This window comes from Microtus ochrogaster, chromosome 21 (assembly GCF_000317375.1).
Source record: "Microtus ochrogaster isolate Prairie Vole_2 chromosome 21, MicOch1.0, whole genome shotgun sequence".
In the NCBI taxonomy this organism is placed as follows: domain Eukaryota; kingdom Metazoa; phylum Chordata; class Mammalia; order Rodentia; family Cricetidae; genus Microtus; species Microtus ochrogaster.
In genome coordinates, this window is record NC_022022.1 from 8,841,888 (window position 1) to 8,855,889 (window position 14,002).

The 14,002-nt window shown below is 50.0% G+C and overlaps 1 protein-coding gene across 1 annotated transcript in view; it reads right to left on the reverse strand.

The window, feature by feature from the left end:
- Ptgfrn (prostaglandin F2 receptor inhibitor) overlaps positions 1 to 8,482 on the reverse strand; it is a 70,491-nt gene extending 62,009 nt beyond the window's left edge. Inside the window, exon 1 of the mRNA XM_005357104.3 lies at positions 8,250 to 8,482. Within this exon, the coding sequence (XP_005357161.1) occupies positions 8,250 to 8,298 (49 nt within the window). The 5' untranslated portion in view covers positions 8,299 to 8,482. The remainder of the gene's footprint in view (positions 1 to 8,249) is intronic.
- Positions 8,483 to 14,002: the final 5,520 nt, after the last annotated feature.

A 14,002-nucleotide genomic window follows, 5' to 3' on the forward strand; every position in this document is an offset into this window, starting at 1 on the left:
ACCACAGACTTCTGTGATGGAGAGTCTAGATTCTGGACCACAGACTTCTGTGATGGAGAGTCTAGATTCTGGACCACAGACTTCTGTGATGGAAGAGTCTAGATTCTGGACCAGTCTTCTGTGATGGAAGAGTCTAGATTCTGGACCCTCAGATCCCCTGCAGAGTCACCAAGCCTTGAAGTCTTGTTCACCTGACTGTTCTATTTGATCTCCTTGGCCAACCTTCCTTGTGATGTTCTCAGCGGCTCCCTTGAGTCCTTGGTCCCCCATCCTTCTAACCTCATTCCATGGAAAGAAAGACATGATGTCATCCCTCCTATGTGCCAAATTTAGTGGATTAAACACAAAACCAAGCTGGCAGCTTCCACTGCATGCCCACGCTATCCCCATCCTCCATTGCGGATGCCTCCCACATCCGCAAAGCCCAGTGCTAATGCACTCCTATCACTGCCATGACCTTTGCCTCAGTGCTCGCTGAGAAGCCAGGCTGCCGTATGTTCTGCGTGCTAACACCCTTACACACTAGGACTTCCCACTCATCAGTGTGCACTTGAGTCTCCTAGGAGTATGGAAAGTGCAGATTCAGATCCAGCTACTGCGGTCCCAGACAGCACTAGGAACATGTATGTATCAACTGGGATGCTTGCATTTTAAAGCTAATTATACTGATGATAATCCTCCAAGAGAGGAATTCTTCCCATTTCCCTGAGGAGGAAAGTGAGGTTCAAAGTAGTGAAGAAACTTGCCTACGGTCTATAGTGCAGGAGGCAGGCTTCAAAGGAGGGTTGGTTCCAAAACTTACACCCAATATTTTTTCTCCGTGTTTTTTTCAGCTGGGAATTGGAGTGGGATGGGAAAGGTACTCGGTACAGAAACAGTATTTAGATCATACATGTAATCGTTAGTAACAAATCACTGATGCCTTCTTCGAGAATACAGATAGAAAAGAGAAGGGTTCCACAATGCACACATGGGCTGGACATGTGGCTCAGTGGTGGAGCACACACAAAGCCTTGGGTTTGACACCCAGCACCACAAACACTTTTTTCTTTCTAAATAATCTTTCAAAAACCCACCCAAGGGAGCTATAAGATGGCTCCGTAAGCTGGGTACCTGCTATGCAACCATGAAGACCTGAGTTTGATTCCTAGCACTCATGGAAAAGGCCAGGTGTGATACACATCTGTAACGCCAGCCCTGGAGAGGTGAAGACTGGGATCCCTGAGGCTTTTGGGCCAGAAAACCTAACACACACACGCACACACGCATACACATGACATAAAAACAGACTTCAGGGAATAAGTTAATTCTACTGGTTCAGACGTTAGATAACACCCAAAAACTTTAAACATGCAGAGAAGAAAAAAAGACACACAGAACACTTCTCCCTACAGTGTCTGGGGACTGTGGGGACATTTTAGGGTTCCAAAGGCTGAGAGGGCTGCTGGGACCACACAAATCCTGCCTGAATCTCCCCAGCTCTTCTTGGACCATGCAAAGCCAGGGATTTGCGTTGGGCTCCAACTTCACTGTCCGTGTTCTCTGGAGTCCACCTAAGACAGCCATGCTTACTCCCCTCTCTCCGGCTAGTTTCCAGGGTGTCCTTTCCACATGCTAGTGTCCCTGGATCACGTTGAACAGGTGCCACCCCCACAGTGGTCTCCTTGAAAGGACAGGGGACAGCCTGTGTCTAGAATATTCTCCCTTACCCACCACTCCTCAGCATTTGTTTTCAAACCCACCTCGACTATGCAGTCAGACTTCAGAGTCCCAACCCAAGAACCTCCACGCCAGGCCCACACTTTTCTCTCTTCATCCTTCTGGTTTGCAGAAGCACTTTCCGCCCCCACTCCCTCTTTAGCAAGTTCCCACTCATCGCTGCTTCTTTTCCAATAGGGTGCTCTCATGGCTCTTTTCCCAACCCCCATGACTATTTCTAGAACTTTCCCTTCCGATCTGCTGTCAAGCAACTCTTGGACCCACTTTCTGTGAAGGTCCTAACCCCACATCTAGTATACTTTTGCCACCATGTAGGGGAAACCTGAATCTGCTCTGCTCTGGTCACTTCAGAGTCCCCAGCACTCAAGATGATAAGCTGTGTACCTGACCATGGCTCAGGGTCTGCCACTAAGCTGCTTAGCTTCTTCCTTCCCTTCCCCCTTTCTTCTGCTTCTCCCCCAACCCCAGTCTCCCTATATAGCCCAGGCTATCCTTGAACCTCCTGCTTCTGCCTCTACAAAGCTGGGATTAGCGGCAGACACCATCAAATTTGACTCCATTTCCATCTTCAAACAGCTTACTCTGCGGTAGGGGCGGGAGTACAGAAGTTCCCTAAGGAAAAGCTATATCCACAAGCCTTCCTCACTGTACTCAGCAATGATAGCATCTACAAGGCTTAAGGGCTTAGAGATGGCCTCTGATCTTGGGCTCCCAGGGCCCCAGGGTCAAACACCAGAATACAGAAACACTTACAACCCACAAGAAACTGACAGGGATCCCTCACCCTAGTACACAGGCTGTGAAGTGCTGGCCTATTCTAGCTTTAAGCAAGAACAAGAAAGAACCATTCCCAAGATATTCTTGGCTTGTGGTCGCTTTTAAGGCCTAAGATGTAACCCATCTGTCTGTAAAGTACCTCTATGTCATTGAGATTCCATGGCGGCACGCATTCGGCAACGAACCTGGAACCTGTGGGCACGCATGACTCTGCTCTTCAGTGTTCTCAACCAGACTCACCCAAGACATCCAATACATCCAGCATCCAATACATGGTCCCTCGATCCCCTGAAACCTTCCAAGTGATGGCAACGCTACCACGTTCCAGCTGCTTACAGAGGGGTAAAACAGACTGAGGCAGACCATCGGAATGTCATGCTTAAACTTGAATCACGCCACTTAGCGACTCCATAATCAGCACAAACACTCAGGGAGCACTGAGAGAAATCAGCATTCAAAGAACAAAACACACACTTCCATTGTCCTTTTGTCTCCTGGAGATTGCACTGCCGGTATGCGATAGCATTTGGCACTGGGTCTGAGGCTGCTGCTTCCCAAGACTACAAAGTGCTATATGTATGTATTGGTGGGGGTTAGTCCAAAAAAAAAAAAAACCCAAAAATTAAAAAAAAAAGACTATGCCAACTCCAGCACTTCGCCTTTTCCAAAAGAGAAATTATTTAGAATTTTTTTTGCCAGTTCGAGTTATTTTCCCAATGCAGAGTCAAATGGCCTAGCAGCCCTGCCTCAAAGAAACCAATGCAATTAAAGCCAACAGCTATGAACTGGTCCTGACAGCTTCCACCAACTTCATTTGATAAAGTGAGACGCAGACACACTCCGACAGACAAGCCCACACTTTATTCACTGCCAGACGCAGCGCCAATATGTAGGTATAGATTCAGCTATAGGGAGAGAAATCAGCTCAGCAGCTCATCACTAAGACCAAATAGCCATCTCAAAGCCGCCTAGCCCAACTGCCTTGTAAGGAATATCACCGGCAGCTAGCGCTCCTGCCCAGCAGGCTAATAAGAATAATTATAGCCAGGGCAGGCATTAATCAGCTTGGCAGATACAGGAATTCTGTTAACAAGGCTGAAATAAGTGCCAAGGAATCTCTGAAGACCACAGCACTTCAAAGGCTGTTAAGCTAGAGGGATTCACGCGTGTTTCTCCTGTGAGCCTTCCTCCTTATCCAGGGCCCTGTGGAGCAGCAAGCTTCATTTCAGCCCCATTCCTCTGAGCAGGCATGCGAACCTGCAAGGGCTGCAGACGGTCATATCTGAGAGGTGCATGCCGACACCACTACTCCCTTCTGGGTTGCACCTGGGCCCTGCACACCCCAGTTCCTATTTTTAATTACAGCTTTGTTTTCTAGCCATGATCATCTTTTCTTCATCTGAATTAATCTGCAGTATATGAGCATGGGGAACCACCGTCGGCTGATCCTTAGCACAGACAGGATGGAGTCTGGCCATGATTTGAACATGCCATTTCACTATTCCGGGCACCTACTTCCTCATCTATAGGATGGCAATAACTGAGCCTTTGAGGACTGACAGGATGTATCCGAGAGGGATAGCTACTGGTGCTCTGTGCCTCTCAGGTTGCAAAGTCCTCATAGAAGCCACCAGAAAAGAACACGGCTTGGGATGAGGCTCTTAAGTAACGGAATATACAGGCCCTGGCTTCATTCTCGAGTACCACCAAAAATGGACTTGATTTATCTTCTACCACGCATCCTCTATAATTGACAAAGGCTGCTTGGTGCCCTTCCAAATCCCAAATCCATCCTTCCGTTTTCTACAGTAGCTGGCAGATGGCTGCCAGGTTCCTCTGTGTTTTTCAGCTTCCCTTGCAGCTAGTGTGACATGGAACCAAACTGTCTCCGGAGGAATATGCACAGAAACGACGTCACTTCCAAGCTTGGCCTAGGAAGTATCCGTTATAATACGCAAGCTGCATCTGTCCTTTGAGGGGCTGAAACAGTAAGCATGAAAAGTAAGTAATCTTAAAAATCAGGAGCTGACGGGGTCACCAACCTGGGACCAGAGGAGCTTCAGGGAAACAAGGGCCCACCCAAGCAAGCTTTCCCTCAGAAGCACTCCCTGGCCGGTGATACAGGAAAAGAAAAAAGAAAAAAAAAAAAGAAGAAGAAGAAAAAAGTTCCTATTGTTTGAACCACTGTGCTAGAAGTATGTGTTAAGGCAGTTTAACCTGCCTAATTAGCATAATACTCTTTTTCAGCAATTGAATTTGAAAATATGGAAGTGATGCTTTTGTCACTTAAAAGCTATTTCAGTGGATTTGCATTTTTTTTTTTAGGTGGAGAGAATATATTAATCACTCTCCACAATCTCTAGGTCTCGTGCTGCACACCAGTTAAGGGCTCAGCGTCCTCCTGCCGTGTTAATCTCACCCAGCAAACTTTTCGTGGCGACTTACTTTCAGCACAACGGAAAGGACACACCCATATATAGGTGTTATAAGGCCTATTATTAAGAGGATAGAAAGAGCAAGACCAATGGGATCCCTGCTGTTGGGGGATAATCAGGTGGGAAGACCCAGGAAGAGACCTGACATTCAGTGTCGTGATCAGGAGCTACCACGTGAAACGCAGGCTGCCTGGCCACCCCCAAGGAACCAACAATTCACGATCCGGAGTGAACCGCGTTACATGGAGAGTCAACAGCGCCTCCTCCGAAGTCAGCCCACCCACCCATCATCTCTTCACGTGGAACTCTGGCGCCCTTTTGGAAGGAGCCACGCACTTCGCTCACCCACACCTTTACGCTTTTCCCCAGAAGATGCTCTTCTATCCTTTCTTTAAAAATTCTAATTACCCTCAAGGCTCAGCTCAAACGTCACTTCTTCAGCAAAAGCAACCCCAACCCAAGCCAAAATGAATCCCCCTCCTCGCTGCTCCTCCCCAGGTCTGGGCTGGTGTCAGGGGTTGCATTGTTTTTACCACCTGTCTTCACAGCCAAGTCAAACACTCCATGAGGTGCTATACCCTGGTCATTTGCGGGAGGGGGGGGTGCGGGGGGGGGGACACGGACACGAACTCCCAGTACTCAACACACTGTCACAGAGTAGGCATTTAAGAATACTGAATAAAGGGATGAAGGACAGACACAGGCAAGGAGTGAGACTGAGTGGCTCTGGTCTGACCCTAGTTGGTGGGCTTAGTGAGAAAGCTTTAAGGGGGAAGTGAGCTTCAGGGGCAAACGGAGATACACAGGGAAGAGGTGGGGGGCAGGAGAGCCAGAAGGCTCAACAGATTCCATGAATATTAGTAAACAGGCGCTTAGAACGAAATAGCTAAAACAGAGAGAGCAGGAAGCAAACACCGAGGCATCTCCTAGTACGGAAATCACAAGAACTCATTGCACACAGGTGGGAGCCCCAAAATCATCCATCAGAAAAATGGTGACCCTAGAAGGGAGCTGGAGGAAAATATCAACATGAGGGTCAGAAGTTGTCTTGGTGGAGAACCTCCAGGGCCTTGGCTAAGATGGGAAAAGCAGGAGATGTGGACGAGTGGGGTGTGGGGCTCCCTCAGAAGGTGGACACAACTTGAACCTGTGCTTGGCCAAAGTTACAACACAAAGGGCCAGGGAACAGGTGGAGGTCACAGAACAGAGATTCACCAGACGAGGAACAGTGACAGAGAGCATTGACATCAAGATTCCATCCTGGCAGCAGGACCTGAGGGAAGACGATCTTCCTTATCAACACGCTCCATTTCCGGATTCAGCGTGTCTGGGGAATAATGGGTCAGACTGCAGCTGCACCCGGGGGGGGGGGGGGGGTGTCAAGGGGCAGAGTTTGCCAGCAGCAGCACATCAATGGTTCAGAGAATTGTTGGTGGATCTGCATTGGCCAGTGACTCCCAAAATTCCTTAGGGCTCATCAAGGTTGGGCACATAAGTATACCACCACGATTTCCCTAAGCTGTGCTTTGTGTGTGTGTGTGTGTGTGTTGTTGGTTGTGGTTTGTTTATTTGTTTGTTTGTTTGGAAAGAGGGACCGGATCCAGAGCCTGGCAAAGCTACACAGGCACTTCCACAGAACTACAACCCCGGCACACTCAAAGGCATTCTTTTTTAAACTTCTACTTCATGCTACCCTCTCAACTGGTTCATATACAAACTGCAAACTGACCACTCTAGGGAAAGTCATTCACATAAACAGCAAAAGTGAGTAGAAGATGGGAGGGGTGCCCTGTGCAATCTGTGCAACTTTAGGCCATGGCCCTGCTTGACCCAGACACATAAGCCAATTAAATGGTGTGGTCCATCCCCAACAATGTGCAACCACACACACAACTTCCATAAAGCCCCAGCAATGTGCAACTAATACACAACTTACAACGGCAGGCGCCTGGCAAGGGAAAATTAAAAGAGTTTGGATCAGAAACCACAGAGGGCCATGGGATGTTTTCTGCACATGGGCTGTGGCTGAAAAATTGTGGCTAGATGAGTTCTTGGAGCAAGTCATTTCCAGAAAACCCCTCGGAGGGAAAGTATCACACTAGCAACTAGAAAGGCTAGTTTGCAGACAGCCAGAACTCATGGGGGCTGGAACAGTGAAGTCCCAATGCCAGCAGGAAGGGAGTGGTAGAGGGAGGCCTCCGCTGGGACCCTCAGGCCACCAGAAGTGCAGTGATTTAGCCTACACGCAGCTGAGGCCTGGGCTGGGATAGACAACACACAGCACGTGCCCTGCAAAAGACTGAGCTCTGTCTTCTGCAGGGGCTTGGAAGAGAACCTAGAGCTGAGTCTGGGATTCTGTTTGTCCTAAATGACACTGATCCTGATCACAGGGATCAAAGCACATAACCGCACTTGGGGATCTGCCTTCTTGTACCATGGCAGGAGCTAAATAAATACATCTCGTGGCTGGTTAAGATCACCCCGTGTGTATCTACGTGAAGATGGTGTCTGTGTACAGAGTGAATGGAAAATGGAGAGGGGGGAAGCCCAGGAAAGATTCCTAGGGTGGGGGTAGGGACACTGGGCCAAACCACAGAAAGGCACTAAGGGTTTCCGGAGGGTAGAAGAGAAAGGGGCAGTAACGAGGGAAGTAACAGGTAGAAAAGTTGGGGAAGCAGGGCTCTCGGGTCTTTGTGTATAAATCCGAGCCTAGCCAGCTTCAGGAAAAGCTGGAAGGAAACACTGAGGCAGATCTAGCCAACAACTAAAATGACGGGGATGGTACACGATTGCCATTGTAACGCTCTGGGTCACCCAGTGACCTTCGTGGAAGGAAGTTGGATTCTCTTGCTCTCCTAGAAAAGCAACTCAGCGTGGGCTAATGAGTGCAGAGCGATCCGGACCCGCCGCGGCTATGGCGGGGCACAGCAAAAGCTCATATTTCCGCCCAGCCGTGCACGCGGGCCGGGGCCGCCCGCACCTTCCGGGGCCGGGAGTTCAAGGTGAGCCCGGTTCCCGGCGGCCAACAGGTAGAGAGCGCTGTCGGGGAACCGGCCATGGGCCACTCCCCCGGCACACGTGAGGACTCGGCTCCGCCAGGCCGGGCGGCTCCGGGTACCCCGCGCGCGGGCCCAGGGGGGATGTGCACCGGGCTCCGGGCGGCCGCACACCGTTCCCCACCGGCCGGCGGCCCCGCGCTCTGGAGCTGGGTCTCCGGGGAGCCGCCCCAGGCACCCCGAGTGCCCCAGGCCCTATGCTGCAGCCGCGCCCGCCCCTCACCCAGGACCCCGCGCCCCGCCGAACCCCACGAGCACTCACCCAGCGACAGGAGCGCCAGCAGCAGCGGCCTCGGCGCCGGGCGCCCCATGCTCGGCCGGCGGGAGCGACTCTCCACCTCCTCCTCCTTCCCCGCCGCCGCTCCTCCTCCTCCTCCTCCAGCTCCGGCTGCTCCAGAGTCGGCGGCTCCGCCGGGCCGCGCGCCTGCTCCGCTCTCCCTGCCGGCCGAGCTAGCCCAGCGCCGGCGCGGACGTGCGCACCTGGCTCGGCGCGGCCCTCCGCCTCCTCCCCTCCCGTCCTCCGCCAGTCGCCGGGCCCCGGAGCCGGCCCCGCCGATCCCAGGGCGCAGCCCCGACCGCCTCCCGAAAGCAAAAGGGAAGAGCCGTGGCGTCCGCCCGCCCGCGCCTCCCACCCGGCGCTGTGCCAGCAACAAACACAAACTTTCCCAAGCCCCTCCCCGCTCCAGGTAACGGAGGAGGTGGCCGGGGCCACCCGCTTAAAGGGGAGGAGACGCCCGAGCCCACCCCAACCTTCCCCTCGGGTCCCCACCCCTCGAGAAACTTTCCTCCGACCTTTAAAAGTTGGCCTGGAAGAAGTGTCTGGAAATCTCATCTCTTGGGCCCTATCCCGGGACGTCCGGCATTCCTTCGCTGTGGAATCCCCACGAGTGTCTCGCAGCCAGCAATCCACATGTGTGTACACCCTCTGGTCCCCAGCTAAGCATTGCCACCCGCCACCTGCTTAGCCCTTGCTAAAAATAATTACTCAGATAGGATTGAAAGGGCTTCAAAGGCAGTGAATTTCCACCCCCTCATGATTCAGAGCCCTGATGTGCTGAGGAGGGTTGGCCAGGAACTCTCTGGCCTGACTGTCCACCACCCTGTAGTTGGGTGGGCCTGCCTTCCTCCTGGCCCGCCTCCCTCTCCAGGGTCCCTGTGGTACTAATTAGAACAACTTCCAACGAAGGTACCCATAAAAAAACGAAAAGAAAACCCACACCATCCTATTATTAGCTGTAGCGCTTCAAATGGTATGTCTGCCACGTGAGACTATAGTCATTGCTTTAAGTGGGCACGTCTGGGTTTCTATTAAAGACTTTTTTCTCCCACAATAGAGTTTTGTGCTTTGGATTTGAATACAAAAGACTCCACAGTGCTGGGGAAAAAAAAAATCAGTGTTCCTTGTTTAAAGCTTCACAAGGATGATTCAGACACTCAAAAAGGCTCTCTGGTATCCAGTGAGACCCCTCTCCCCACCCCTTCAGGCCCTGGCCTTTCATTAATACATGCAAAACAAATCACAGATGTCCCTGGGGCCAACTGCCCTCTTCGGTGCAGAACAGCCCTCGTGTTCTGGTTTCCACAAGTGTTTCTCATTTCTGCTAACTGACATGTGACTAGCCAGGTGTGAAGCCTTGCAAAAGAGACTCTTAAAAATTTATTATTTCGAGCCAGGCATGGTGGCCTCCACTGCATTTTGGAGGTAGAGGTAGGATCCGTCCAAGGTCATTCTTGGCTTCAAACAGAGCTCAAGACCAGCATGGGCTTCAGGAGACCCTAAAAAAAATAAATTCCTGGTGGTTCAACAATGTGAATTTGCTTACTGCCACAGAGAGACAACAGAGTTAAAATGGTAACTTTGGCGTTAAATGTATTTTACCTCAATACTTTTAAAATTTCAATCTTGCCACCAAGCCTTTTCCAGGGCTCCCCCACCTGCACCCCTACCCTTCGTTCCTTTTCCCTCTGCACCCCAACCTTTTCCCGGAATTTCTGAGGGAAGTTTCATTTTCTTTTGTTTCTCTCCATTCTTCCAATCCTGAACACAAGCTTAATGCTAAGTTATGAAATCTGCTGGAACTGTAGAGAAACGTAGGGCCTGGCTCCCCAGAAGCTCAGATTTCAGCTCATCAATCTTCCTGCTCTCTTACCTCCCAGAGTGCTTAACGTCTGGGCCGCACATTTTGGCGCTTGCTTAGAGACAGTTCAGTACACTATACATCCCGCTTCCCCCTCAAATAATGCGGGGACCTAAGAGGCTGGCGCATTGTCATCGTGCACTCCCACGCTGCGGGAGAGGAGTCCTGTGCTCTTTGTTTAAGAAACAAACAGAATCTGGCCCTTGGAAAGTCCTCTGAGTGCAGTCTGTGAGCTAGACCCCTGGGAAGGCAGCCGTGAGTCAGTTCCTGCCCCCGGGTGTTTATAGTGAGCCCTGTGACTTAGTGGTGTGTCAGCAGGTGCAAAGCAGTCAGGACACACCTAGAGGGAGTGGTCAGGGCTGGAGAAGACTTAGGGACTTCACGAAAGGATGACTGTGCAGTGAACCCCGCTGACCAAGAGCTCACTAGATGTGAGGTACATGGAGGGGCTTGACAATAAGTGTACATCTATGCCATGGGGGGGGGGGCTGTCCTCCCATCCCAGCCCCCACGTGTTATTAAACTAGTGTGCACTTTATAATCGCGGTAATAACTGTGGCGAACGACTGAACTGGTAGGAATAAATGAGATTGGCCGGGTAAGGTAAGTGCGAAGGAGACGAAGTGGATGTCTGTCACCTGACCGACTGATTGGCAGCCAGTCAACTGTGGCAAGAGAATCCACCGATGAGCCATCGAGTAGCAGAAAAGCAGCACAAATTAATAACACCAGACACTTGATCCTATTACCACCCTTTGCGCTGACTACCCACAGATACAATGTTTCCAGCTAGGAAGCAGGGCACCTGCCGCAGAGGTCCACAGTAGCTCCAGTCATCTCTGTGGGATCTGATGATGCTTCCATTATGACAGGCGTTTATTTGCCAGACTGAGTAACTTTCTTCGCAGGTAAACCTCTTGCTCCAGCCGGTGGTTCTTTTCGGTTCTTGTTCAGGCTTGCCTGAAGCAACAAGACGCCTTTCTAGTAATCCTAATTAACCCTCCCCCACCCCCAAGGAGGATGGATCCCAGCTTGGCTTGCTGCTGTGAGACAGTGACCCTCAAGGGCACCAACCACCCTTTATTAGGTCTTGATAAGAAATATCACCCTGCAGCTGTGGGCCTTGAATGGCCACAAAAGTCTTCACATTCCTTCCTCTCAAACAGATTTGCCTATTGAAATCTGGCAAACCAAACAAAACACTGCATCATTTAAATTTCAGAAGGAAATGTTAAAAGGCTTGGAATAAATGAGTTTGCTAATTCTCAAGATGCAATCAGACGTGGCAAATTTACCTTGTTACAGCCCAAAGCCCAGGCATGGTCTGTAGCCAAATGGACCACATCCATGGCAGTGGGTCTTAGGGAAAGAGGTGTGTTCTATCACAACGCTTTAGGCCACTAGCTGTTTTCATTGTACACTTACTTCGGCGTCTGGAGATAACTTCCCCATAGCAATGAAGCGATTACTAATCTAAGAGAAACCTAAGGGTTGGAGACTTGCTCAGAGGTAGGACGCTTGTCCATGAGTTCATTCTCCAGCAATGGAAAGGTGGGGGAGGGAAGGAGGGAGGAAGGGAGGGAAGGAGCGAAAGGCAGAAGGGAACTGGATTGTACCCAAGGCTACCCCTGCTGGCCCACCTCTTGCCCTCACATCCAGCTGAAGCCAGGGAGAGAATTCTCTCATCTCTATGGACAGATTTTATTTACCCTGGTTGCGCACATAAGCATTAAAAGGTACAGGGCTGGGGAGAACAGAGCGTGCTCTTCTCTTTCCTTCACTGGTTCCCACTGACCCCCCCCATCTATACTCAGGGGTCTACGTGGAACCTCAGCCCCAAGCATAAGACTTTATGACGCTATTTACAAACTTGACTACATCGATTGTAGGGTCATCAACTAAAACACAGGATACCCACTAAAATCTGATTTTCAAGTAATTAAATTATAACTTTTTAATAGGAGTATACCAAAATAGTATACAAAGTACACTTATACTAAAAAGTCATTCCTTGCTTTTCAGAAACTCCAGTACAGCTCAGTGTCCCGTGTTTGTGTGTGCTGAGCCTGGCAACCTTCTTCCACAGAGGAATCACCTTATATGGAAATGGGTCCCCCTTGAAGGGCTGGAGAAGACAGTGTGGCTCTCTGCGTAAGCTGTCTTCAGACTGTTTAGAAGTTTTGTGTTCGTTTGGAGTATTCCATAGAGTCTCTGGTAGAAAATTCCTAGAGAACCTGCCTAGTTTGTAAAGGCCAGAGTTAGCTCAAACCTCCTCGGAGCTACCCTTTTGAGTGGCAGCCCTTCATCTGTAAAACATTCATCCTAACTTTAAGTGCCTTCCAGGGAAGGGATCCATTAAACAGTTTGCCGCCTTATGAGGAGCAGTCACAGACCTCACTTGAAGGATGTTCTCTCCTTAAAATGGGCAGTTCATCCGAGCCCAGCTGTCTCTAAAAGTTCAGTCTTGGCTCTAATTATTCATTCTTTCCCCTAACAAAAGCAAGGACTGAGCTGCATGCATCCTGCAGCTTTAGTTACATCTATAGATGCTCATCTGTAGATGCCACTGTTTAACTGGGAAAACAAAGGTTCACTTTTCTGCCCCCTATCTGATGTCTACAGAAGATAACCCATCAATTACTATTGGAGATCCAAGCCACATTTTCAGTACGCATCTCTGAAAAGAAAAAAGTTTTTTTTTTCTGTTTTAATTATGTATATGGAGTTGGAGGGGTAGTGTCCATGTGAGCATTAGCGCCCATGAAGTCTGGAGGTGTCAAATCATCCCCTTAAGCTGGAGTTACAGGAAGTTGTGAACTGCCAGATGTGAGCTGGGAACCAAACTCGGGTCCTATGCAGAAGTAGTACCCACTCTTAGCAAACAAATCATTTCTCTCTAGTTCTCCTTTTTAAAAATGCAATGTATGATTAGCATGTGCTTGTGTGTGTGTGTGTGTGTGTGTGTGTGTGTGTGTGTGTGTGTGTGTGTACCTACGGATCACGGTGCATATGGAAGCCAGAGGACAGCTTGTAGGAGCAGTCTGGTCCATCATATGGGTCCTAAGGATGGTACTCTGGTTTTCAAGTTTGAGTGCAAGAGCCTCTACCCCCTGGGCCATCTCCATGGCCCTCATCATCTTGTAATTCATCCTCCCTCTCGGGTCAGCCAGTCCCTGCCTTGCAGGGCACACTTTGCTGCTTTGTCTGCCTTGGAGGGTCTACAGGAGTGGGTGTTTTGCTAGCAGTGATTTCATAGATACTTAGGGAATGATTTCTCACCCCAACAATGGTCACATCCATACCTTCTTGCACAGAGGTCGTGAAGCCTGAAGTAGAACGCAGTGACCTTCTGGGGTATTCTACCCATTGGAACACCGGAGGTCAACTTCTGAGCCATAGCCAGTTGTCTGTCCTTCACCAGGTGATGTCAGGTTTGCCCCGGCTGGGAGGATTGATCGGCAGAACAAATGATTTTATGGCTAACCCACAACCTAAGAACAGCCAACGTCCAGAAGGTGACTTCAAACTTACTGTCTCTCAATATTTTTTTAAAAAAAGCTCAGCCGAGAAAAGCAATATTTATGGAAGATTGCACGAAGAAAATGCAGCCTGTACATTGTAGAATCCCTAAGATCGTTCCCTGAGTTATGAATTAAAGAGACTGTCAGTGTGAGCTTAAGACTCGGATACATCACATCGGCACCCCCATAAAGTTATCTTTGCAGATTGCTCTTTGTCACGACGCCATCAGCCCTTATTGAAGAATGTCCTAAGAAAGAGCCCTGAGCACTTTGTCATTGTGTTGTGCACAGGACAGATTTACAGGTGCCCTCTGTCACGCCAGGCAGCTGCCTCTCTGTCTGCAAAATGCAGAAAC